Raw genomic sequence first — 25,118 nt, 5'->3', positions numbered from 1 at the left:
TCTCCACCAATTCAGAAGAATTACTTTTTTAAAGTGGACACTAAGAGCAATATTAATTTCTGAGGTCTGGACAGTGAAAGGGTTAATCATTAGATAAAAATTATTTTAGAATACCTAATGAACATTACAAATGATCATAGTGTATTGATTAGAAAATAGGCAGAAATTCTTTTGCGTATTCAAATTATATGTCCTCTTACAGTACAGGCATCTAAAGCAAGCAATTTAGATGATCCAATTAACTGCAAAATCTCTACCAACTTTTCCTACAATTAACATTCAATGAAGGAAGGTATATTTAATATACTTTTCACAATGGCATTTGAGTTAAAACCTAAAAGACTCACTCTACTGCAGCATCTTGTGATTGTTGTATACAATCATCTACAAAACTCTTGTCGTAATCATCTTCGTCGTCTTCCCTCTCATCACTAGAGACATCATAACCATCTGCTGAAAGCTGAGCTTCATCTTCAATGAACACATTAATTTTCTGGAAGGAATTTTGAAAGAAATAACAGTTACTGTGTATAAGGAAGTATATTTATATTCTGTGTATGGTAAGTATACATTCTGCTAAATACAGGCAATGTTTGGTTAAAATAGAAATAGCAGCTATATTTCATAAGACAAAGATTTTTTTTCAACAAACTGGCTGTATCCCACCAAAGCAGGGTGACCAAAAAGAAAAACAAAAGTTTCTCATTTTAAATTTAGTAATTTATACAAAAGGGGTTACTAGCCCCTTGCTCCCGGCATTTTAATTGCCTCTTACGACACACGTGACTTGTGACTTATGAAGGAAGAATTTTGTTCTACTTCCACAATGGTCATGTTGTATAACCCTAATCTAAGTACTAAATATATTCAACTACTGTAGATAGTTTTCATTTTTAACACAATGGCCATTTCCCACAATGGACAGATGACTCAAAGATGGAATCACATTCACTACCACCCATTCTCTAGTTTATTTTATTTTATTGTACATTTTATTGACATAAAATAAATCCTCATTTTTTAAAGCTTTAAATAAGGGAACTAAACATTCTGATTTATCATTTCTTCTTTCATACATAAAGTCATTTTATCTCTATTACCCAAAAAAATATTAACTAATACTTACTGAGATTCATGAACTTTTCCTCATGTGTGACTAAATAAATGAGATCATAATTAAACATATATCTAAAGTTTATGGTAGTATCACTCATTTGTTACGATTGTATGATTAAGTACAACACGTTATTTACCTTCATGTTTTTATGTTGCTCCTTATTAACATTCTCTAATTTCTGTTTTGTCTGTTCATAAGCTGCTGTTGAAGCTTCTTTAAAATCGCTGTCATCTTCCAAATTGACTGCTATCCCTAATCTCCTTTTCTTATTTCTGCTGATCCAGCCAGTATCCCCAAAGGTGCTACTCCTATCACTAGAGGAGGTGGTAGACTTGGTGAGCATCTGTATATTACTGCTAGAGCTGCTACTACCTGCGACTTGATCTTCGCTGTCAGATTCTATTACATCGAGCCGCTTTCTTTTTCTCTGCCAATTTTGTGGGGACTCTTGTGAAGGTGAGAAAACAGTATCAGTAACACTTAATCTCACAGGGGACTTGTTATGTGGTACATTGAATTTTGTTTCATAATCTGCTTGAATTTCTATGTTGGGGTTCTTTTTGTCATTTAACATTTTATCTAGATTTTGCTTATCAGTATTTACCCAACTTAGGCCATCAATGATCGTACATTCTTTCCTAGGTGCTTTGTTTCCTTCATCCGAAAGGACTGATGTTGTCATTAAATCAAATTCCTCAGTACCAAGTAAATGAAATTGAACACTCTGTTCACTTATGGATTCATTCGTCTTGACTACCTCAGCCCCATCTTCTATATCAGAAACCAAGTCATCAAGTAAAGAGAAGTTTGGACCTACTAGGCAATTCATTTGCTTTGCTGTTTTTGAGAACATTGTCTTGTTGTCACTTTGTTTACAGTTATCAGCTTTTGAAAACAATGATTTAGATGTATTTCCCATCAACTCATTAGTATTTTCCAGAGAATGGTGTGATGACATGACTCCTGTATCGTCAACAGTTTTACCATCTGACTCATTCACCAGATCAAGGATCTCTGTGACACTTAGAAGGGTGGAGGTCATCCTTTCACATGGCTTTATATCTCTTCTAGTTAAATTTTTACTGCTCTCTGTTGCTGATGGTTTATTTGGAGTAACACTTTCTATTTTACCAAGTTGGTCCTCTTCTCTATCAGCAAAAAGATCATCCAGGCTCAGATTAAAATTAACACTATTCTCTATGCTATTATTTACTGCATCAGCTTTACTTATCTCTGTGCTATTATTTACTGCATCAGCTTTATTTATCTCTATGCTATTATTTATTGCATCAGCTTTATTAATTTCTGATGAGAGACTACAATCTTGAACTAAAATTTCAATATTATTCTTTGATTTCAAGCTTTCAGGTAGAGCAAATCTGCTTAATTTTGTGTGTATTTTGCTTCTATAATCAATCATGGAATGTGAACCACTTGCTTCAGGTTCATTATTTTTAAGATTTCCTTGGGTTAATTTTTCTCTTCTTATATCAGCAGCAACAACAGATTTTACAGGAGTACAAGATTTTTCAATGTTTTTATAAACTGGAGAATGTGATTCAATAACGGTCAAGTCAGGAGTTGCTAATTTGAAAAGACGCTTAGCAGTGACTTTTGGAGTTGAGGACCACAGAGTCAAATTTGTTCTAACTGGCTTTTTATAAGTCGAACTCAGTACTGGTGAAACATTTTTATCTGATGGTGTTGTAGTATCATCAAAAATGTTTGGAGAGGTTACAGGTTCTTTCTCAATTTTTTCAGTAGAAAATTGATTTATCCCAGTTTGACAAGCTGTTGGAGTTCTTTTACTTCTTAAAACTGGGGATATAGCCTGTAATGAAACCTCTGTTACAGAAGGCATTTTGTCAGTATTCTCTTGATCTCCTATAAGATCAGGCAGGTCTTCTAAAGAATCATCGGCATCAGTCAAAGCCAGTGGCTTTGATTTTCGAATATCTGAAGCACTTAAGACAATTTTTTCAAACTGATAAAGATTCTTCATAGTATCCCTTTTTTTTTCTATCCATTCATTGCAAACTGTTATGATATCTGTTGGACTGGGAAGTTCTATTTCTTGATTATCACTAGAAAAGTCACTCTCACTTGGTGGCAGAGCTATGTGGAGAGGAGACTGTTGCCTCGGTGGAAGTAACGTTAGGAAATCCAGAACACGCTCACAAACATCCGTATTTTCCTTCGAAGTACTTGTACTTGGATTTACGTCTAGTACTGGATCTTTCTTCTCAATCTCTTCGACTTCCTTTATTACTTTAAATTTCTCATTATTTGTTTCCTTATTTTGAAAATCATCTAAATCTTGGAAGTTCTGTGTTTGCTCCTCTACATGAGCTCGAGGTCTCTGAGTAAACATGGTGGTGATGAGAGAGCTCTGAGTAGTTTTCTTGGCTTTCTTTCCTTTTGGTACACTTTTCTTACTTCCTTTTCCCTTTTTAATTTCACAATTACCTTGTAAAATCACTGTATGTTGATTATCTCTAGATGCATCACTTTTTATTGAAGAGAATAAGGATGATCTGTGTGCAGTGTTACCTGATGGGTAATAAAAACTTATAAGTAAAATGCAATTTAATACTGTATTAACAACAACTTACACTTTATCCATAAACAATCAATGGTTTTTCTGACACTTTAAGATAAAGATTCTAAGAATAATGTCTTCAAAAACCTTTGGTCTGTTGCATATACAGTACTTTATACAGTACGTATATGCAAATTCACTGGCAATTAATAAAAATTTTGTAAAAAGAAATTTCTTTGTGTATTCTACATGAAAATACAATATACAATGCATATACATAAAGCATTAACTGGAAAAGTGAATATGCTCTGAATAAAAAACAATACCATGAAGTAATATAAGGTTTGGGATATTGGCAGTTTGGAGGGATATGTTGTGTATCTTTATACGTATATGCTTCTAAGCTGTTGTATTCTGAGCACCTCTGCAAAAGCAGTGATAATGTGTGAGTGTGGTGAAAGTGTTGAATGATGATGAAAGTATTTTCTTTTTGGGGATTTTCTTTCTTTTTTGGGTCACCCTGCCTCGGTGGGAGACGACCGACTTGTTGAAAAAAAAAAAAAAAAAAAAAAAAAAATATAAGGTGTACAAGGTTTGAGTGTAAGTAATAAACTCGGTTAATTGAACCAAATTGAATGAACGGGATGAGTGGCCAATAACGTGTGTACCCTGTGCTATAGTCTGCCATGACTGATATTTCCCTAAGTTTATATAGCCTTCACTATTGAAGTCCTCTTCCATTTCTGTAAAATGTACTGTAAGTCAACTTGTGGATGAGTAGCCCTGAAAATATTTTTTTCTTTATCAACACAGACTGTCTCCCACTGAGGTAGTAACCCATAAAAGAGGTAGCACATTCACCATCATTAAATCACTGTATTGCCAGAAACTTGCTGACATCACAGTTCAGATGATTCTCTGAGCAACAATATCCTCACTACTCCTTGAGGGTCCAGGCACTGTGCATTTCACCTCTAGGAGTCAAGTCTGGCCTAACTACTTTTCCCTGAATCCCTTCATACATGTTACCCAACTTACACTCCAACATCACATCAGGTCATAAATACTACTTGGTATGTGTTCTTATATCTGAAGCATGTCACTCTTCCTTTATTGAAAGGTACATTAAAATTGCAATATATTGCAAGGACCAACCTTCAATATAAGCCTTGTCTAAGAAGGATGCCATTTCCAAACCATAAGGATCTTCGTCTGCATCAAAATGTTGCTGGAGGCCAATAAACTCGGTTAATTGAACCAAATTGAATGAACGGGATGAGTGGCCAATAACGTGTGTACCCTGTGCTATAGTCTGCCATGACTGATATTTCCCTAAGTTTATATAGCCTTCACTATTGAAGTCCTCTTCCATTTCTGTAAAAAAAAAAATATAATACTGTTAAAAATGTTTTATGCATTGATTATCAAACATAAGTTGGCAGTTAATTAAAATAAGCTGACCTTTAATGTGAAAAAGAAAGTGGAAGGACCTGATTTGGTGGAGTGAATTAAATTTTACCTATGTAGATGAAAACAAAACACTAACCTTGGAAAAAATGGTCTCCCATGAAGTCTACACACCCACTACATCTCAGTATGTTCTCACAGTCTTCACATCATTTTGAAAATGCCAATTTTCTCTCTGGTATATTTCTGTATATTCAATACTCTTGGTTTTACAATCATTTACCACTTCCTTATTTATTTCCTACATCATTGTTATTTACCCCAGCAACACATTATATCTATGAACATGACACAAGCAAAGTATTGCACAGTAGGTGGATACCTATCATGTCATGACAATCCATACATTACTCAGTTCTATTGATAAAACACACAATTGCACAAAAAGAAAAGCACAGGCTAGGACTAATTCCTAAAGAGATATCCAACAGATACTCTGCAACACTTACTAGCCTGATTAGAAGATTCAAACACAAATACTATTGTAACACTGAATGAAGGCAACATAAAATATACAGTACATACTTGGAAAACCTTTTTTCAAGTTTAAAGAACAATCAACCCAAACAAGAAACTTATAACTCTCTTCAAAGATATTTCAGAAATCCTCTCTGCTAATGATACTGTTTATGTATTCAACAGATTACATTTACATATTTTCATTACGTTCTTCAAAGGCTTAAATTAAAGAGAACTTACCTTGTTGATGAATGGTACACAGAACCGACATGTTGATAAATTAGACACATGTGCAACTCGTAGGTAGTAGGTTGGTAGACAGCAACCACCCAGGGAAGTACTACCGTCCTGCCAGATGACTGTGAAACTAAAACCTGTAACTGTTTTGCATGATGGTAGGATTGCTGGTTTCTTTTTCTGTCTCATAAACACGCTAAGATAACAGGGATATCTTGCTACTCCTACTTACACTTTGGTCACACTTCACAGACACACACATGCATATATATATATACATACATCTAGGTTTTTCTCCTTTTTCTAAATAGCTCTTGTTCTTTTTTATTTCTTCTATTGTCCATGGGGAAGTGGAAAAGAATCTTTCCTCCGTAAGCCATGCGTGTCGTATGAGGCGACTAAAATGCCGGGAGCAATGGGCTAGTAACCCCTTCTCCTGTATACAATTACTAAAAAAGAGAAGAAGAAAAACTTTATAAAACTGGGTTGCTTAAATGTGCGTGGATGTAGTGCGGATGACAAGAAACAGATGATTGCTGATGTTATGAATGAAAAGAAGTTGGATGTCCTGGCCCTAAGCGAAACAAAGCTGAAGGGGGTAGGAGAGTTTCAGTGGGGGGAAATAAATGGGATTAAATCTGGAGTATCTGAGAGAGTTAGAGCAAAGGAAGGGGTAGCAGTAATGTTAAATGATCAGTTATGGAAGGAGAAAAGAGAATATGAATGTGTAAATTCAAGAATTATGTGGATTAAAGTAAAGGTTGGATGCGAGAAGTGGGTCATAATAAGCGTGTATGCACCTGGAGAAGAGAGGAATGCAGAGGAGAGAGAGAGATTTTGGGAGATGTTAAGTGAATGTATAGGAGCCTTTGAACCAAGTGAGAGAGTAATTGTGGTAGGGGACTTGAATGCTAAAGTAGGAGAAACTTTTAGAGAGGGTGTGGTAGGTAAGTTTGGGGTGCCAGGTGTAAATGATAATGGGAGCCCTTTGATTGAACTTTGTATAGAAAGGGGTTTAGTTATAGGTAATACATATTTTAAGAAAAAGAGGATAAATAAGTATACACGATATGATGTAGGGCGAAATGACAGTAGCTTGTTGGATTATGTATTGGTAGATAAAAGACTGTTGAGTAGACTTCAGGATGTACATGTTTATAGAGGGGCCACAGATATATCAGATCACTTTCTAGTTGTAGCTACACTGAGAGTAAAAGGTAGATGGGATACAAGGAGAATAGAAGCATCAGGGAAGAGAGAGGTGAAGGTTTATAAACTAAAAGAGGAGGCAGTTAGGGTAAGATATAAACAGCTATTGGAGGATAGATGGGCTAATGAGAGCATAGGCAATGGGGTCGAAGAGGTATGGGGTAGGTTTAAAAATGTAGTGTTAGAGTGTTCAGCAGAAGTTTGTGGTTACAGGAAAGTGGGTGCAGGAGGGAAGAGGAGCGATTGGTGGAATGATGATGTAAAGAGAGTAGTAAGGGAGAAAAAGTTAGCATATGAGAAGTTTTTACAAAGTAGAAGTGATGCAAGGAGGGAAGAGTATATGGAGAAAAAGAGAGAAGTTAAGAGAGTGGTGAAGCAATGTAAAAAGAGAGCAAATGAGAGAGTGGGTGAGATGTTATCAACAAATTTTGTTGAAAATAAGAAAAAGTTTTGGAGTGAGATTAACAAGTTAAGAAAGCCTAGAGAACAAATGGATTTGTCAGTTAAAAATAGGAGAGGAGAGTTATTAAATGGAGAGTTAGAGGTATTGGGAAGATGGAAGGAATATTTTGAGGAATTGTTAAATGTTGATGAAGATAGGGAAGCTGTGATTTCGTGTATAGGGCAAGGAGGAATAACATCTTGTAGGAGTGAGGAAGAGCCAGTTGTGAGTGTGGGGGAAGTTCGTGAGGCAGTAGGTAAAATGAAAGGGGGTAAGGCAGCCGGGATTGATGGGATAAAGATAGAAATGTTAAAAGCAGGTGGGGATATAGTTTTGGAGTGGTTGGTGCAATTATTTAATAAATGTATGGAAGAGGGTAAGGTACCTAGGGATTGGCAGAGAGCATGCATAGTTCCTTTGTATAAAGGCAAAGGGGATAAAAGAGAGTGCAAAAATTATAGGGGGATAAGTCTGTTGAGTGTACCTGGTAAAGTGTATGGTAGAGTTATAATTGAAAGAATTAAGAGTAAGACGGAGAATAGGATAGCAGATGAACAAGGAGGCTTTAGGAAAGGTAGGGGGTGTGTGGACCAGGTGTTTACAGTGAAACATATAAGTGAACAGTATTTAGATAAGGCTAAAGAGGTCTTTGTGGCATTTATGGATTTGGAAAAGGCGTATGACAGGGTGGATAGGGGGGCAATGTGGCAGATGTTGCAAGTGTATGGTGTAGGAGGTAGGTTACTGAAAGCAGTGAAGAGTTTTTACGAGGATAGTGAGGCTCAAGTTAGAGTATGTAGGAAAGAGGGAAATTTTTTCCCAGTAAAAGTAGGCCTTAGACAAGGATGTGTGATGTCACCGTGGTTGTTTAATATATTTATAGATGGGGTTGTAAGAGAAGTAAATGCGAGGGTCTTGGCAAGAGGCGTGGAGTTAAAAGATAAAGAATCACACACAAAGTGGGAGTTGTCACAGCTGCTCTTTGCTGATGACACTGTGCTCTTGGGAGATTCTGAAGAGAAGTTGCAGAGATTGGTGGATGAATTTGGTAGGGTTTGCAAAAGAAGAAAATTAAAGGTGAATACAGGAAAGAGTAAGGTTATGAGGATAACAAAAAGATTAGGTGATGAAAGATTGAATATCAGATTGGAGGGAGAGAGTATGGAGGAGGTGAACGTATTCAGATATTTGGGAGTGGACGTGTCAGCGGATGGGTCTATGAAAGATGAGGTGAATCATAGAATTGATGAGGGAAAAAGAGTGAGTGGTGCACTTAGGAGTCTGTGGAGACAAAGAACTTTGTCCTTGGAGGCAAAGAGGGGAATGTATGAGAGTATAGTTTTACCAACGCTCTTATATGGGTGTGAAGCGTGGGTGATGAATGTTGCAGCGAGGAGAAGGCTGGAGGCAGTGGAGATGTCATGTCTGAGGGCAATGTGTGGTGTGAATATAATGCAGAGAATTCGTAGTTTGGAAGTTAGGAGGAGGTGCGGGATTACCAAAACTGTTGTCCAGAGGGCTGAGGAAGGGTTGTTGAGGTGGTTCGGACATGTAGAGAGAATGGAGCGAAACAGAATGACTTCAAGAGTGTATCAGTCTGTAGTGGAAGGAAGGCGGGGTAGGGGTCGGCCTAGGAAGGGTTGGAGGGAGGGGGTAAAGGAGGTTTTGTGTGCGAGGGGCTTGGACTTCCAGCAGGCATGCGTGAGCGTGTTTGATAGGAGTGAATGGAGACAAATGGTTTTTAATACTTGACGTGCTGTTGGAGTGTGAGCAAAGTAACATTTATGAAGGGATTCAGGGAAACCGGCAGGCCGGACTTGAGTCCTGGAGATGGGAAGTACAGTGCCTGCACTCTGAAGGAGGGGTGTTAATGTTGCAGTTTAAAAACTGTAGTGTAAAGCACCCTTCTGGCAAGACAGTGATGGAGTGAATGATGGTGAAAGTTTTTCTTTTTCGGGCCACCCTGCCTTGGTGGGAATCGGCCGGTGTGATAATAATAATAAAAAAAATAATGTGCAACTCTTGGGTATCTTTATTAAGGAAAAGTTTTGCCACACAGTGGCTTCATCAGTCCATACACAGGAGAAATTTGAAGAACAGGAGGAGAATGAGGTAATCAGTCCCTCAACCTTGAGTCGATGTGGTCAGTCCATCAATCTTGAATAGAATGATTGATGGACTGACCACATCGACTCAAGGTTGAGGGACTGATCACCTCATTCTCCTCCTGTTCTTCAAATTTCTCCTGTGTATGGACTGATGAAGCCACTGTGTGGCAAAACGTTTCCTTAATAAAGATACCCAAGAGTTGCACATGTGTCTAATTTATCAGAACTTACCTTGTTTCCCAAGACAGAATAATGATGGTCTTGGCAAGGATTTAACTTCATCCAGTGGAACTTGAAGGTTGTCCCGCCACCAAGCCAATTCTTCCTTTGATAGCCAACCATCATTTTTACAAGCCTTCTGCAAAAACAAATAATATATTTCATGCACATTATATTCAATGGTGTGTGTAATCAGGTTTATTTAACACACTGCAGACTATTCATGTGTTTTTAACAGAGTAAATTTAAATTTCTGGCAAAAATGAGTGACAAGTACAGGAGGTGGCCCCACTCTGCAGCGTTTCACTAATGCAGCGGTTTTCAGTTATATGGTATATGCATTTTTTATGCCTAGCTATATTGCTCACTTAATATATGATAGTGTAAACAAGTTATCAGGCTTTTATATGCATCTGAATGCGAAGAAAGGCTATGCTTCTCTTTACAGAAGTAGCCTGGACCCTAACCTATTGTATAAGCAGGGCCCTTCTTTAATCTAACAGATTCACTTAGGATTAGTTATCTTTGTAAATTAGGCTGTCTTATTGTTAATACAAACTTGTTAATATAGCCTTACCTTAATGTTTATTATTGAAAAGTTTTGATCAATATGATATATATAGAGAACTATGTAAAAGCAAAAATATCATGCTTTTTTTCAGCATTACTGTAGGTTTACAATATTGTAGTATCATAAAAAATCTTTTTGGTGAATGCAGTTTCTCCTGTCTGGACAGGAGATGGCCATTAAAGTGAAAAAAAAAGAAAATAATAATAGAATTATTATTATTATTATTATTATTATTATTATTATTATTATTATTATTATTCTTTCTTTCAACATACCAGCCGTATCCCACCGAGGCGGGGTGGCCCAAAAGAAAAAACTAAAGTTTCTCTTTTTAAATTTAGTAATATATACAGGAGAAGGGGTTACTAGCCCCTTGCTCCCGGCATTTTAGTCGCCTCTTACAACACGCATGGCTTACGGAGGAAGAATTCTGTTCCACTTCCCCATGGAGGATTATTATTATTATTGTTATTATTATTATTATTATTATCATTATTATTTCAGCTTTATCTGTTCCTCTCCTATGCACAGTGGTTAATTTTACAAGCACAGAATATGGATATACTATTTTACAACATCAGTGTACAAATTTTAACTTACTTTCTTATTTATGAGGGATTTGCCAGAGTTATTGAACATGGAAGATACAGAGGCGGTGGAGCCTGCTGATGACTTACTACCTCGACCTTTCTGTGCCTTCCAAGTTCCTACTTTCATGTGCAGCTTCAAGCAGACTGGTGTTATACCTGCAAAATAAGCAAAATATCATAATTTTTTTTTTTTCAACAAGTCAGCCGTCTCCCACCGAGGCAGGGTGACCCAAAAAGAAAGAAAATCCCCAAAAAGAAAAATACTTTCATCATTCAACACTTTCACCTCACTCACACATAATCACTGTTTTTGCAGAGGTGCCCAGAATACAACAGTTTAGAATTCTTTCTTTCTTCTTTCAACACACTGGCTGTATCCCACCGAGGCGGGGTGGCCCAAAAGGAAAAACAAAAGTTTCTCCTTTTACATTTAGTAATATATACAGGAGAAGGGGTTACTAGCCCCTTGCTCCCGGCATTTTAGTTGCCTCTTACAACACGCATGGCTTACGGAGGAAGAATTCTGTTCCACTTCCCCATGGAGGTAAGAGAAAATAAACAAGAACAAGAACTAGAAAGAAAATAGAAGAAAACCCGAAGAGGTGTGTATATATATGCTTGTACATGTAGCTTATGAGAGGTTTTTACAAAGCAGAAGTGTATATGGAGAGTAAAAGAAAGGTGAAGAGAGTGGTGAGAGAGTGCAAAAGGAGAGCAGATGATAGAGTGGGAGAGGCACTGTCAAGAAATTTTAATGTAAAATAAGAAAATATTTTGAGGAACTTTTAAATGTTGAGGAAGAAAGGGAGGCGGTAATTTCATGCACTGGCCAGGGAGGTATACCATCTTTTAGGAGTGAAGAAGAGCAGAATGTAAGTGTGGTGGAGGTACGTGAGGCATTATGCAGAATGAAAGGGGGTAAAGCAGCTGGAACTGATGGGATCATGACAGAAATGTTAAAAGCAGGGGGGGATATAGTGTTGGAGTGGTTGGTACTTTTGTTTAATAAATGTATGAAAGAGGGGAAGGTACCTAGGGATTGGCAGAGAGCATGTATAGTCCCTTTATATAAAGGGAAAGGGGACAAAAGAGATTGTAAAAATTATAGAGGAATAAGTTTACTGAGTATACCAGGAAAAGTATACGGTAGGGTTATAATTGAAAGAATTAGAGGTAAGACAGAATGTAGGATTGCGGATGAGCAGGGAGGCTTCAGAGTGGATAGGGGATGTGTAGATCAAGTGTTTACATTTAAGCATATATGTGAACAGTATTTAGATATTAGATATTAGATGTGGCAGATGTTGCAAGTAAATGGAATAGGTGGTAAGTTACTAAATGCTGTAAAGAGCTTTTATGAGGATAGTGAGGCCCAGGTTAGGGTGTGTAGAAGAGAGGGAGATTACTTCCTGGTAAAAGTAGGTCTTAGACAGGGATGTGTAATGTCACCATGGTTGTTTAATATATTTATAGATGGGGTTGTAAAAGAAGTAAATGCTAGGGTGTTCGGGAGAGGGGTGGGATTAAATTATGGGGAATCAAATTCAAAATGGGAATTGACACAGTTACTTTTTGCTGATGATACTGTGCTTATGGGAGATTCTAAAGAAAAATTGCAAAGGTTAGTGGATGAGTTTGGGAATGTGTGTAAAGGTAGAAAGTTGAAAGTGAACATAGAAAAGAGTACGGTGATGAGGGTATCAAATGATTTAGATAAAGAAAAATTGGATATCAAATTGGGGAGGAGTATGGAAGAAGTGAATGTTTTCAGATACTTGGGAGTTGACGTGTCGGCGGATGGATTTATGAAGGATGAGGTTAATCATAGAATTGATGAGGGAAAAAAGGTGAGTGGTGCGTTGAGGTATATGTGGAGTCAAAAAACGTTATCTATGGAGGCAAAGAAGGGAATGTATGAAAGTATAGTAGTACCAACACTCTTATATGGATGTGAAGCTTGGGTGGTAAATGCAGCAGCGAGGAGATGGTTGGAGGCAGTGGAGATGTCCTGTCTAAGGGCAATGTGTGGTGTAAATATTATGCAGAAAATTCGGAGTGTGGAAATTAGGAGAAGGTGTGGAGTTAATAAAAGTATTAGTCAGAGGGCAGAAGAGGGGTTGTTGAGGTGGTTTGGTCATTTAGAGAGAATGGATCAAAGTAGAATGACATGGAAAGAATATAAATCTATAGAGGAAGGAAAAAGGGGTAGGGGTCGTCCTCGAAAGGGTTGGAAAGAGGGGGTAAAGGAGGTTTTGTGGGCGAGGGGCTTGGACTTCCAGCAAGCGTGCATGAGCGTGTTAGATAGGAGTGAATGGAGACGAATGATACTTGGGACCTGACGATCTGTTGGAGTGTGAGCAGGGTAATATTTAGTGAAGGGATTCAGGGAAACCGGTTATTTTCATATAGTCGGACTTGAGACCTGGAAATGGGAAGTACAATGCCTGCACTTTAAAGGAGGGGTTTGGGATATTGGCAGTTTGGAGGGATATGTTGTGTATCTTTATACGTATATGCTTCTAAACTGTTGTATTCTGAGCACCTCTGCAAAAGCAGTGATAATGTGTGAGTGTGGTGAAAGTGTTGAATGATGATGAAAGTATTTTCTTTTCTGGGGATTTTCTTTCTTTTTTGGGTCGCCCTGCCTCGGTGGGAGACGGCTGACTTGTTGAAAAAAAAAAAAAACATGTATGTGTAGTGTGACCTAAGTGTAAGTAGAAGTAGCAAGACGTACCTGAAATCTTGCATGTGTATGAGACAGAAAAAAAAAAAGACACCAGCAATCCTACCATCGTGTAAAACAATTAAAGGCTTCAGTTTTACACTCACCTGGCAGGATGGTAGTACCTCCCTGGGCAGTTGCTGTCTACCAACCTACTACCTAGGAGTTTAGAATTATATACACAATATATCCCTCCAAACTGCCAATATCCCAAACCCCTCCTTTAGAGTGCAGGCATCGTACTTCCCATTTCCAGGACTCAAGTCCGGTTATATAAAATAACCGGTTTCCCTGAATCCCTTCACTTAATATTATCCTGTTCACACTCCAACAGCTCGTCAGGTCCCAAATACCATTTGTCTCCATTCACACCTATCTAACATGCTCACACACTTGCTGGAAATCCACACCCCTCACCCACAACACCTCCTTTACCCCCTCCCTCCAACCTTTTCGAGGACGACCCCTACCCCGCCTTCCTTCCCCTACAGATTTATACACTCTCCATGTCATTCTACTTTGATCCATTCTCTCTAAATGACCAAACCCTCTTCAGCCCTCTGACTAATACTTTTATTAACACCACACCTTCTCCTAATTTCCCCACTCTGAATTTTCTGCATATTATTTACACCACACATTGCCCTTAGACGGAACATCTCCACTGCCTCCAACCACCTCCTCACTGCAGCATTTACAACCCAAGCTTCACACCCATATAAGAGTGTTGGTACTACTATACTTTCATACATTCCCTTCTTTGCCTCCATAGATAACATTTTTTGCCTCCACATACACCTCAATGCACCACTCACCTTTTTTCCTTCATGAATTCTGATTAACCTCATCCTTAATAAATCCATCCACTGACATGTCAACTCCCAAATATCTGAAAACATTCACTTCTTCCATACTCCTCCTCTTCAATTTGATATCCAATTTTTCTTTATCTAAATCATTTGATACCCTCATCACCTTACTCTTTTCTATGTTCACTTTCAACTTTCTACCTTTACACACACTCCCAAATTCGTCCACTAACCTTTGCAATTTTTCTTTAGAATCTCCCATAAGCAGATACTGAAGAGAAACAAAAGAAGAGGGTAGAGAAGTCTGGAAGATTTTGCAAAAGAAGAACATTTAAATTGAATGAAGAAAAAATTAGGTGATGATGAATGGGAGCAAAGAAAATAAAAGGAAGTTGGCATGGATTTAGAATGGAAGGGAAATAAATAAAATCAATGTACAGTGGACCCTCAGTTAACAATGCAGATAGCGATAAAATCGGATACTGATATGTTTTTGCATCAAAATACTGGCTCAGCTAATGATAAAAAACTCAGTTAAGGACATTCATCCAGAATGTGTCCATGCAGCCTGAGCTGCCCGGGCCACCTGGCCACTCCATGTACAGCCAGTGTGCCACTGTTTACAAGCCAGTGCAGATGATTCCACACTTACATGCGGCACATTTTGTATTATTCCATTGTTTTTAGTGCTTGTAACTGCTAAATAAGCAACCATGGGCCCAAAGAAAGCTTCTAGTGCTAACCCTGTGGTAAAAACGGTGAGAAATACTACTGAACTGAAGAAAGAGATAATCACAAAGTACGAAAGTGGAGAGCGTGCCTCCAAGCTGGCCAGGTTGTATAACAAACTCCAATCAACCATCCCTACTATCCTGGCCAAAAAAAGGCAATGAAGAAAGCTGTTGCTGCAAAAGGCGCAAATGTGCTTACAAAACAGAGCTCGCAAATACTCGAAGATGTGGAGAGACTGTTGTTGGTGTGGATCAACGAGAAACAATTATCAGGAGATAGTGTTTCACAGTCAATTATATGTGAAAAGGAAAGGCAGTTGCATGCAGATTTCATTAATAAAATGCCTCCAACTAGTTCTGATACTGATGAATTTAAGGCCAGCAAATGCTGGTTTGAGAGATTTAAGAATCGTAGTGGCATACAGTGTGATAAGGCATGGTGAGGCTGCCAGTTCTGACAAAAAAGCGGCTGAAAAATATGTGCAGGACTTTAAGGGGTACATAGAGGCTGAAAAATTAAAACCCCAACAAGTGTTCAATTGTGATGAAATAGGCCTGGTTTGGAACAAAATGCCAAACAGGACCTACATTACTCAGGAGGAAAAGGCACTCCCAGGACACAAGCCTATGAAAGACAGGCTAACTCTTATGTTTTGTGGTAATGCTAGTGGGGATTGCAAAGTGAAGCCTTTACTGGTGTATCACTCTGAAACTCCCAGAGTGTTCTAGAAAAACAGTGTCATCAAGCCTAATTTGTGTGATGTGGAGGGCAAACAGACACAACAATGTTGTGTCCCATTTTAGGGAAATCTTAAAGACACGCCAGAAACAGAGCTCTCTGGACAGATTTTTGGTGCGACAAAGGTCCAGTGACTCTCAAGCTGGTCCTAGTGGCATTAAAAAACAAAGGGAGGTAACCCCAGAAAAGGACTTGCTACCTAAAGTTCTTATGGAAGGGGATTCCCCTTCCAAACAATAATACACCTCCATCTTCTTCCCTCCTCCCGTCTCATCATTAACCCTTTCAGGGTCCAGAGGCCAAATTTCAAAGTGCACACCAGTGTCCAAGAATTTTCAAAAAATAATTTTGTTATTGTTTCTTATGGAATGGTAGAGAATCTTTTTCTGAAGGTAATAAAGCAAAAAGTACGAAATTTGATGGGAAATTGATGAAATTATGCTCTCGCAAATTTTGATGTGTCAGCGATATCTACACAACGGCGATTTTGCTGACTTTGACTCCCATTTTAGGCCAATTACCTTATTCCAGTCGACCAAATTCTTAGCTATTTCACTAGTATTACTTCTATTGATTGAGCACAAGAAATCACCAACTCAGCTGTTTCAACTACAAAATAAAGTGATTTGAAATTGGTAATTTGGCCAATTTAGTGCAAAGTTCAAAATATTCCAATTTCAAAATAGGGTCCGGAATAACATTCCTGGAACTAAACTAACATTTCCTTTGTTCATTAGTTATGCTTTCAAGCTTTACAAATGAATTCCATTTTGATTTTTAATTCACATAATGAATTTTTATACAAACCAAAAAATAGAAGATTTACTGTCATGCAATATTGTAATAATTGTATAAATAATATCAGCACATTTGTGAATGTATATTAGACCCACCAGCTGGCGTGTATTAGACGTGTGAGGTCATTTGTTTACTCTTGAACATTGGCAAAAATTTAACATTTTCTCTACTTTGAGCTCAGTTTCAAGCCATTTACAATACTAAAACCAATCAAAATCATCTCTATTTCTGTAATATACCTTCCATTCTATCAAATGAGACCAAGAAATCGCAAATATAACTATAAAAAACATATAAAAAAATACTGCAAAGTTGCTGTTTTAATCGAAAATTATGGTCTCAGTTTTTTCTCTCTCATTATGCACTGTGTACTGCAGGATTTGTTTTATGTAGTGCACACATACCACATAGATGTATTCTCTCATATCTAAGCCCAAATTTACTGCTCACAGCTTATCAGAGTGAGCTGAGCTCATGGCATAGATCTACTGTTTGGACCCTCAATGTAAAGCCGTAGATCTACGGCACTGACCCTGAAACAGTTAAGTCTTCAATGAAGGTAAGTGTCATTTTATGAATTATTAATGTATTTATTCTGCATGTCTCACTGTTTTCTGTGTAGGAAAATGTATATTTCATGTGAACAAATTATTTTTTTTTAATACTTTCGGGTGACTGGAACAGATTAATACTGTAATTGGATTTCCATTATTTCTTATGGCGAAAATTAATTTGGATAACAATAAAATCGGTTAAGGGCAAGCTCTCTGGAACAGATTAATATCGTTAACTGAGGGTCCACTGTACAAGTGTAAAAAATTTAAATACGTACTTGAGAGAAAACGGAACCCTCAGATGATAAAGTGATGGGCAAGATTAATCATACAATAGAAGTGGGAAGGAAAGTTTTAGGAGTTTTGAACCGTTTCATGTTAAAAAGTTAAAAAATTTAATGGAAAAAAATGTAATTTTTTTTTTTAACATACTGGCCATCTCCCAACTGAGGTAGGATGACCTGAAAAAGAAACACATTCACCACCATTCACACTATTGCTGCCTTACAAAACTCATAAACTGGTTACACATTCAAAGCTACAGCCAAGCACTAGTAGTGACAAAATGACACACAGAGCAGACAGAGACCTTTGTTAGTACAATGTCTCATCTATGTGAGGCTTGATAAAGCCTTACGTAGATGAAACATTGTACTAATAAAGGTCTTTTGCTGTACATGTCTTTTTACCACTTGTTGTCTATGCCATACATCAACAAGCAAAGCAGAGACAGCACTGAGTCAGTAATACTGTACCCCTCTCCCTGGGGATAAACTGTCCAAATTTTATAACAAAATAAATGAAATATATCTCAACACTATTAATATGAGCACATTATACGAAGCAGAACTGATTTTCCTTCATATGTTTGCATATTGGTTTTGGGACACTGACTTCCTTGTTGCAGACAGACCCCATGAAGGATCTACATATTTTTTTTCAACAAACCGGTGCCGTCTCCCACCAAGGTAGAATGACCCCCAAAAAAGAAGGAACACTTTCATCCTCATTTACTCCGTCACTGTCTTGCCAGACGGGCAATGATACTACAGTTCAAAACTGCAAATATCCCCAGTGATCAATCCATAAGACCATGCCATAAATGATTAAAACTTGTGAATACATGTACAGTGAATAACAAAGTTTCATTGTAGTTTTTAACTGAACTGTAAATGTGGATTGCAGTATTCAGAGATTAATACAAAAGCCTTATAAATACAAAAATTCAATGTCAAATAAATTAATTAAGACAAATCTAAATAATTTCACAAATCTGCAAACTCACCTCTAGGCACCATGCGAGAGCTATGTTGACTGAGGAACCGATTTAACCTATTCATGTCAGCAAGGGCAGCATTAACACTTCTTTTTTGATATTGACTCTGATCATATGCCTGAAATATTAACCACTCAAAATTAAACTAATATATAGAGGTAGAGTAATATGAAGCTATAATGCCAAGAACAAGGAGCTTGTTACCCCATTCTCTGGCATATTAATCAAACACACAAAGAAATAAGAAAGAAAGGGCTGTAAAAACTAGAACAATTCCAGATATTATGAATTAAGGAAACTGAATGCTTTGGCACTGAGTGAAGTGTCTCATCTAAACTCAATGTTTGGTGTAAGTGTTGTGTACTGAATAAGAAATGAAATTAAAAATGGAAGGTTAAATGTAAATGTTCGGATAAACTCTGTTTACATGTTTCCAGGTTGTATGTAGACAGTGGTGCCATATGGGCACAGTATAAATTCCTTTATGTGTTTGCTCTGATTCTGGTGTTGCCAGTATTGATAAACTGAGCAACAATGTTCAGAATAATTTCTCTTATAAATCTGACTTGAAATATAGAAGAAGAAGTGAAAAGTTAGCTAAATGCAATAAATATACTGTAATTTAAATGACTATGGCAACCTTCCACATAAGTGACTTTATATCCTTGTGCATTCTGGCAGGATACCATACAGTCCTGCTCATGTATACAGTAATCTAATTCCAATAATCGGCTGTATGAGTATTGTACTGATGGAACAGTGGAACCTCGGTTTTTGTTTGCCCTGGTTTTCATCGAATTTGGTTTTAGACAATTTTTTTTCATTAATATTTTGTCCCAGTTTTCGTTAATCACCTCTGTTTTCATTGAGTTGACAGTGGTCCGCCATACCGAATGTGTCCGCCTGCCCGTGCCCACACAAAGCATCCTAAACGTTCTGAGTCAGTCTAGCTTTGTTTCTCGTCGAGTGAGCATTACCTTGTGCATTCATCGGAAACATTTCGTAATAATCCATTGTTTTTTGTGCTTGTTTATTGAGTGCAACTGCTAAATAAGCCACCATGGGGCCAAAGAAAGTTCCGAGTGCCAGCCTTTTGATAAAGAAGGTGAGAAACACAATAGAATTCAAGAAAGAACTCATAGCAAAGTACGAATGTGTAATGAGTTGCAAAGTTTTGTGGAGAAATATCACTACCACCCTCTACAAAGGTAGAGGGTGGTAGTGATGGTGGCAGAGGGTGGTAGTGATGGTGGTAGAGGGTGGTAGTGATGGTGGTAGAGGGTGGTAGTGATGGTAGTAGAGGGTGGTAATGATGTCTTTACCTGAGCTTCTTTGCCCTCTGTGACCAGCACCACAATGCGTCCCTCACGCTTCCGTCCAGTACGACCCATTCTCTGCACCAAACGTATAGGAGATTTTGGTGAATCAAAGCATACTATCAAATCTACATCGCCAATGTCCAAACCTAAAAAAAAAAAAAAATGAAAACATTAGTTTTTTTTTTCAACAAGTTGGCCGTCTCCCACCAAGGCAGGGTGACCATTAACTCTTAAATGGTCCAAACGTATATATACGTTTTTTCAACATCTGAAAGTATGTAAAAAAATGTAGATCTTCTTTTTTGTTTTACATTTGAAAACGTGTAAAAAAAACTTTTATCTACATTTTTTTTTGTTATATTTGAAAATATGTAAAAAAAGTAGATCTACTTTTGTAGCACTACGAATTTTAACGCCGATCTGTTTGGATCGTTTAAGGGTTAAAGAAAGAAAATCCCCAAAAAGAAAATACTTTCATCATCATTCAACACTTTCACCTCACTCACACATAATCACTGTCTTTGCAGAGGTGCCCAGATACAACAGCTTAGAGGCATATTCTTTCTTTCAACACATCGGCCGTATCCCACCGAGGCGGGGTGGCCCAAAAGGAAAAACGAAAGTTTCTCCTTTTACATTTAGTAATATATAAAGGAGAAGGGGTTACTAGCCCCTTGTTCCTGGCATTTTAGTCTCCTCTTACAACACGCATGGCTTACGGAGGAAGAATTCTGTTCCACTTCCCCATGGAGGTAAGAGGAAATAAACAAGAACAAGAACTAGTAAGAAAATAGAAGAAAACTCAGAGGGATGTGTATATACTATATGCTTGTACATGTATGTGTAGTGTGACCTAGGTGTAAGTAGAAGTAGCAAGATGTACCTGAAACCTTGCATGTTCATGAGACAGAAAAAAAAAAAAAGACACCAGTAATCCTACCATTGTGTAAAACAATTACAGGCTTCTGTTTTACACTCACTTGGCAGGACAGGAGTACCTCCCTGGGCAGTTGCTGTCTACCAACCTACTACCTACTTTAGAAGCATATATAAAGATATATAACCTACCCCTCCAAATTGCCAATATCCCAAACCCCTCCTTTAAAGTGCAGGCATTGTACTTCCCATTTCCAGTACTCAAGTCCGGCTATTAAAAAATAACTGGTTTCCCTGATTTTTTTTTTTTTTTTTTTCAACAAGTCAGCCGTCTCCCACCGAGGCAGGGTGACCCAAAAAAGAAAGGAAATCCCCAAAAAGAAAATACTTTCATCATCATTCAACACTTTCACCACACTCGCACATTATCACTGTTTTTGCAGAGGTGCTCAGAATACACAGTTTAGAAGCATACACATATAAAGATACACAACATATCCCTCCAAACTGCCAATATCCCAAACCCCTCCTTTAAAGTGCAGGCATTGTACTTCCCACTTCCAGGACTCAAGTCCGACTATATGAAAATAACCGGTTTCCCTGAATCCCTTCACTAAATATTACCCTGCTCACACTCCAACAGATCGTCAGGTCCCAAGTACCATTCATCTCCATTCACTCCTATCTAACACGCTCACGCACGCTTGCTGGAAGTCCAAGCCCCTTGCCCACAAAACCTCCTTTACCCCCTCTCTCCAACCCTTTCGAGGATGACCCCTACCCCGCCTTCCTTCCCCTATAGATTTATATGCTTTCCATGTCATTCTACTTTGATCCATTCTCTCTAAATGACCAAACCACCTCAACAACCCCTCTTCTGCCCTCTGACTAATACTTTTATTAACGCCACACCTTTTCCTAATTTCCACACTCCGAATTTTCTGCATAATATTTACACCACATTGCCCTTAAACAGGACATCTCCACTGCCTCCAACCGTCTCCTCGCTGCTGCATTTACCACCCAAGCTTCACACCCATATAAGAGTGTTGGTACTACTATACTTTCATACATTCCCTTCTTTGCCTCCATAGATAACATTTTTTGACTCCACATATACCTCAACGCACCACTCACCTTTTTTTCCTCATCAATTCTATGATTAACCTCATCCTTCATAAATCCATCCACCGACACGTCAACTCCCAAGTATCTGAAAACATTCACTTCTTCCATACTCCTCCTCCCCAATTTGATATCCAATTTTTCTTTATCTAAATCATTTGATACCCTCATCACCTTACTTTTTTCTATGTTCACTTTCAACTTTCTACCTTTACACACATTCCCAAACTCATCCACTAACTTTTGCAATTTTTCTTTAGAATCTCCCATAAGCACAGTATCATCAGCAAAAAGTAACTGTGTCAATTCCCATTTTGAATTTGATTCCCCAAAATTTAATCCCACCCCTCTCCCGAACATTCTAGCATTTACTTCCTTTACAACCCCATCTATAAATATATTAAACAACCATGGTGACATTCCACATCCCTGTCTAAGACCTACTTTTACCGGGAAGTATTCTCCCTCTCTTCTACACACCCTAACCTGAGCCTCACTATCCTCATAAAAACTCTTTACAGCATTTAATAACTTACCACCTATTCCATATACTTGCAACATCTGCCACATTGCTCCTCTATCCACTCTATCATATGCCTTTTCTAAATCCATAAATGCAATAAAAACTTCCCTACCTTTATCTAAATACTGTTCACATAAATGCTTCAATGTAAACACTTGATCTACACATCCCCTACCCACTCTGAAACCTCCTTGCTCATCTGCAATCCTACATTCTGTCTTACCTCTAATTCTTTCAATTATAACCCTACCGTACACTTTTCCTGGTATACTCAGTAAACTTATTCCTCTATAATTTTTTAAAGTCTCTTTTGTCCTCTTTCCCTTTATATAAAGGGACTATACATGCTCTCTGCCAATCCCTAGGTACTTTCCCCTCTTTCATACATTTATTAAACAAAAGTACCAACCACTCCAACACTATATCCCCCCCTGCTTTTAACATTTCTGTCATGATCCCATCAGTTCCAGATGCTTTACCCCCTTTCATTCTACGTAATGCCTCATGTACCTCCACCACACATAAATTCTGCTCTTCTTCACTCCTAAAAGATGGTATACCTCCCTGACCAGTGCATGAAATTACTGCCTCTGTTTCTTCCTTAACATTTAAAAGTTCCTCAAAATATTCTAGCCATCTACCTAATACCTCCATCTCCCCATCTACTAACTCCCCTACTCTGTTTTTAACTGACAAATCCATACTTTCCCTAGGCTTTCTTAACTTGTTTAACTCACTCCAAAATTTTTTCTTATTTTCATTAAAATTTCTTGACAGTGCCTCTCCCACTCTATCATCTGCTCTCCTTTTGCACTCTCTCACCACTCTCTTTACCTTTCTTTTACTCTCCATATTCTCTGCTCTTCTTATAACACTTCTGCTTTGTAAAAACCTCTCATAAGCTAACTTTTTCTCTTTTATCACACCCTTTACTTCATCATTCCACCAATCACTCCTCTTTCCTCCTGCCCCCACCCTCCTATAACCACAAACTTCTGCCCCACATTCTAATACTGCATTTTTAAAACTATTCCAACCCTCTTCAACCCCCCCACTACTCATCTTTGCACTAGCCCATCTTTCTGCCAATAGTCGCTTATATCTCACCCAAACTTCCTCCTCCCTTAGTTTATACACTTTCACCTCCCTCTTACTTTTTGTTGCCACCTTCCTCTTTTCCCATCTACCTCTTACTCTAACTGAATCCCTTTACTAAATATTACCCTGCTCTCACTCCAACAGCTTGTCAGGTCCCAAAAACAGTTTATATGAGTAATAAAGCCTGAACCTAAGAAAAATTAATCTTAAACACATCAAGGCAAACACAAATCGCTAAACACAAATACAGCGTAAGCTACAACAAAAAGGAGAGGTGGTACTGCAATCTACAACACAAATTATATACATAACTCAAACATACGTATGTCATAAACTCAAAATTCAGGCAACACACTATTCCCTTATTCAAATCCCTAAGCCTGTTAAATATTAATGGAATATTTACTATTGTTCACTCCATATCTTAAAACATAACACTGTGATGCTGATTATGACCACGTATGTGATGTTTAAAGAATGCTGGTTGTAATCCTATTGGCTCACCACAGCCCCATCACAGAAAATTCTATAGCAAACCACTCACCTTCTTCTCCGACACAAGTGGAAATCAGCGTGTTGAAACCTCCCTCTCTGAACTCTTTCACCACCTATTGAAAAAATATATTAGTAAAACTTCTCATTAATAAACCTCTCATTTTGGAAGTTTCAGACAAAAAGAAATTCCAGACAAACATTGGAAGTATCAGACAAAATGGACAAAAGTCTGCAGTTCCAAATTTTGTCCATAATAATAGTGTCTGGTTGTCTTCTGAAGTATCAGACCTCTGGTTGTCTTCTGAAGTATCAGACCAAGCCTTGTGATTCTGACATTTGTCTGCTACAGGTCACATCAAGGACTTGTCTGTTTTATTGTTCCCTGAGCTGTGAGCCACCAGTGCCAGTTTATTGTTTGTGCCCACTCACTCATACACTCACTATTCAGTGTCTAATTTTCCCTGGATTCAGAGGGTTTTGTGTGACTTTATTAACATATTAAATAAAGTGCAATTAACAATGGCTTCTAAAGCAAGTAGTGGTGCCCAGAGGAAATGTGTGGTTCTCACTGTTAAGCAGAAACTTGAACTAATAAAGAAGGTTGAGTCGAGCATCTCAGTAGTATGGGAATGTGAGGAATCTAGTGTTAAGAAACAGTGTCCGTAGAAGCAAGGACAAACTTACAGACTATGCTCTTAAGCTTGGTGCAGATGTTGGTGGAACTTAACAGCTCCTTTGACACAGAATACTGTAAGTCATTCTGAGTCACCACTATCAAATCACAGCAGTTTACACATCATCTCTCCATCATGACAAAGCAAGTTAAATTACTGTAAATCACATACAGTACTAACCTCACCAATCGTGTCATTACAATTTTGTTAGACATACAGTACTGTAGTACTACAGGTTACAATACCCATATTCTTACTATCCAGTTGTCTTCTGCATCAGCAGACGAAATCCACTACTTCAGAAGACAACTTGATTGATCATATAAAATTAATTTCATTATTCGGAAGTTTTGGACAATCGGCAATATTGCACATCCCTTTAATACTGTTAGTCTGTTAACGAAAGGATTCACTGTATTTC

The 25,118-nt window shown here is 37.9% G+C and overlaps 1 protein-coding gene across 3 annotated transcripts in view; it reads right to left on the bottom strand.

Annotated features, from left to right (window-relative positions):
* Fancm (FA complementation group M) overlaps positions 1 to 25,118 on the bottom strand; it is a 77,612-nt gene that overhangs the window by 24,797 nt on the left and 27,697 nt on the right. For all 3 annotated transcript variants that reach the window (XM_053786064.2, XM_053786065.2, XM_053786066.2), the window contains exons 12-19: positions 24,073 to 24,136; positions 19,910 to 20,052; positions 18,597 to 18,705; positions 10,969 to 11,114; positions 9,810 to 9,936; positions 4,812 to 5,030; positions 1,254 to 3,667; positions 348 to 493 (exon numbers count right to left, since the gene is read on the bottom strand). In XM_053786064.2, the coding sequence (XP_053642039.1) occupies positions 348 to 493; positions 1,254 to 3,667; positions 4,812 to 5,030; positions 9,810 to 9,936; positions 10,969 to 11,114; positions 18,597 to 18,705; positions 19,910 to 20,052; positions 24,073 to 24,136 (3,368 nt within the window). The remainder of the gene's footprint in view (positions 1 to 347; positions 494 to 1,253; positions 3,668 to 4,811; positions 5,031 to 9,809; positions 9,937 to 10,968; positions 11,115 to 18,596; positions 18,706 to 19,909; positions 20,053 to 24,072; positions 24,137 to 25,118) is intronic.

This window comes from Cherax quadricarinatus, chromosome 50, assembly GCF_038502225.1.
Source record: "Cherax quadricarinatus isolate ZL_2023a chromosome 50, ASM3850222v1, whole genome shotgun sequence".
Lineage (NCBI taxonomy): Eukaryota > Metazoa > Arthropoda > Malacostraca > Decapoda > Parastacidae > Cherax > Cherax quadricarinatus.
Note: the sequence above shows the minus strand (reverse complement) of the source record. Positions and strands in the feature narration are given on the sequence as shown.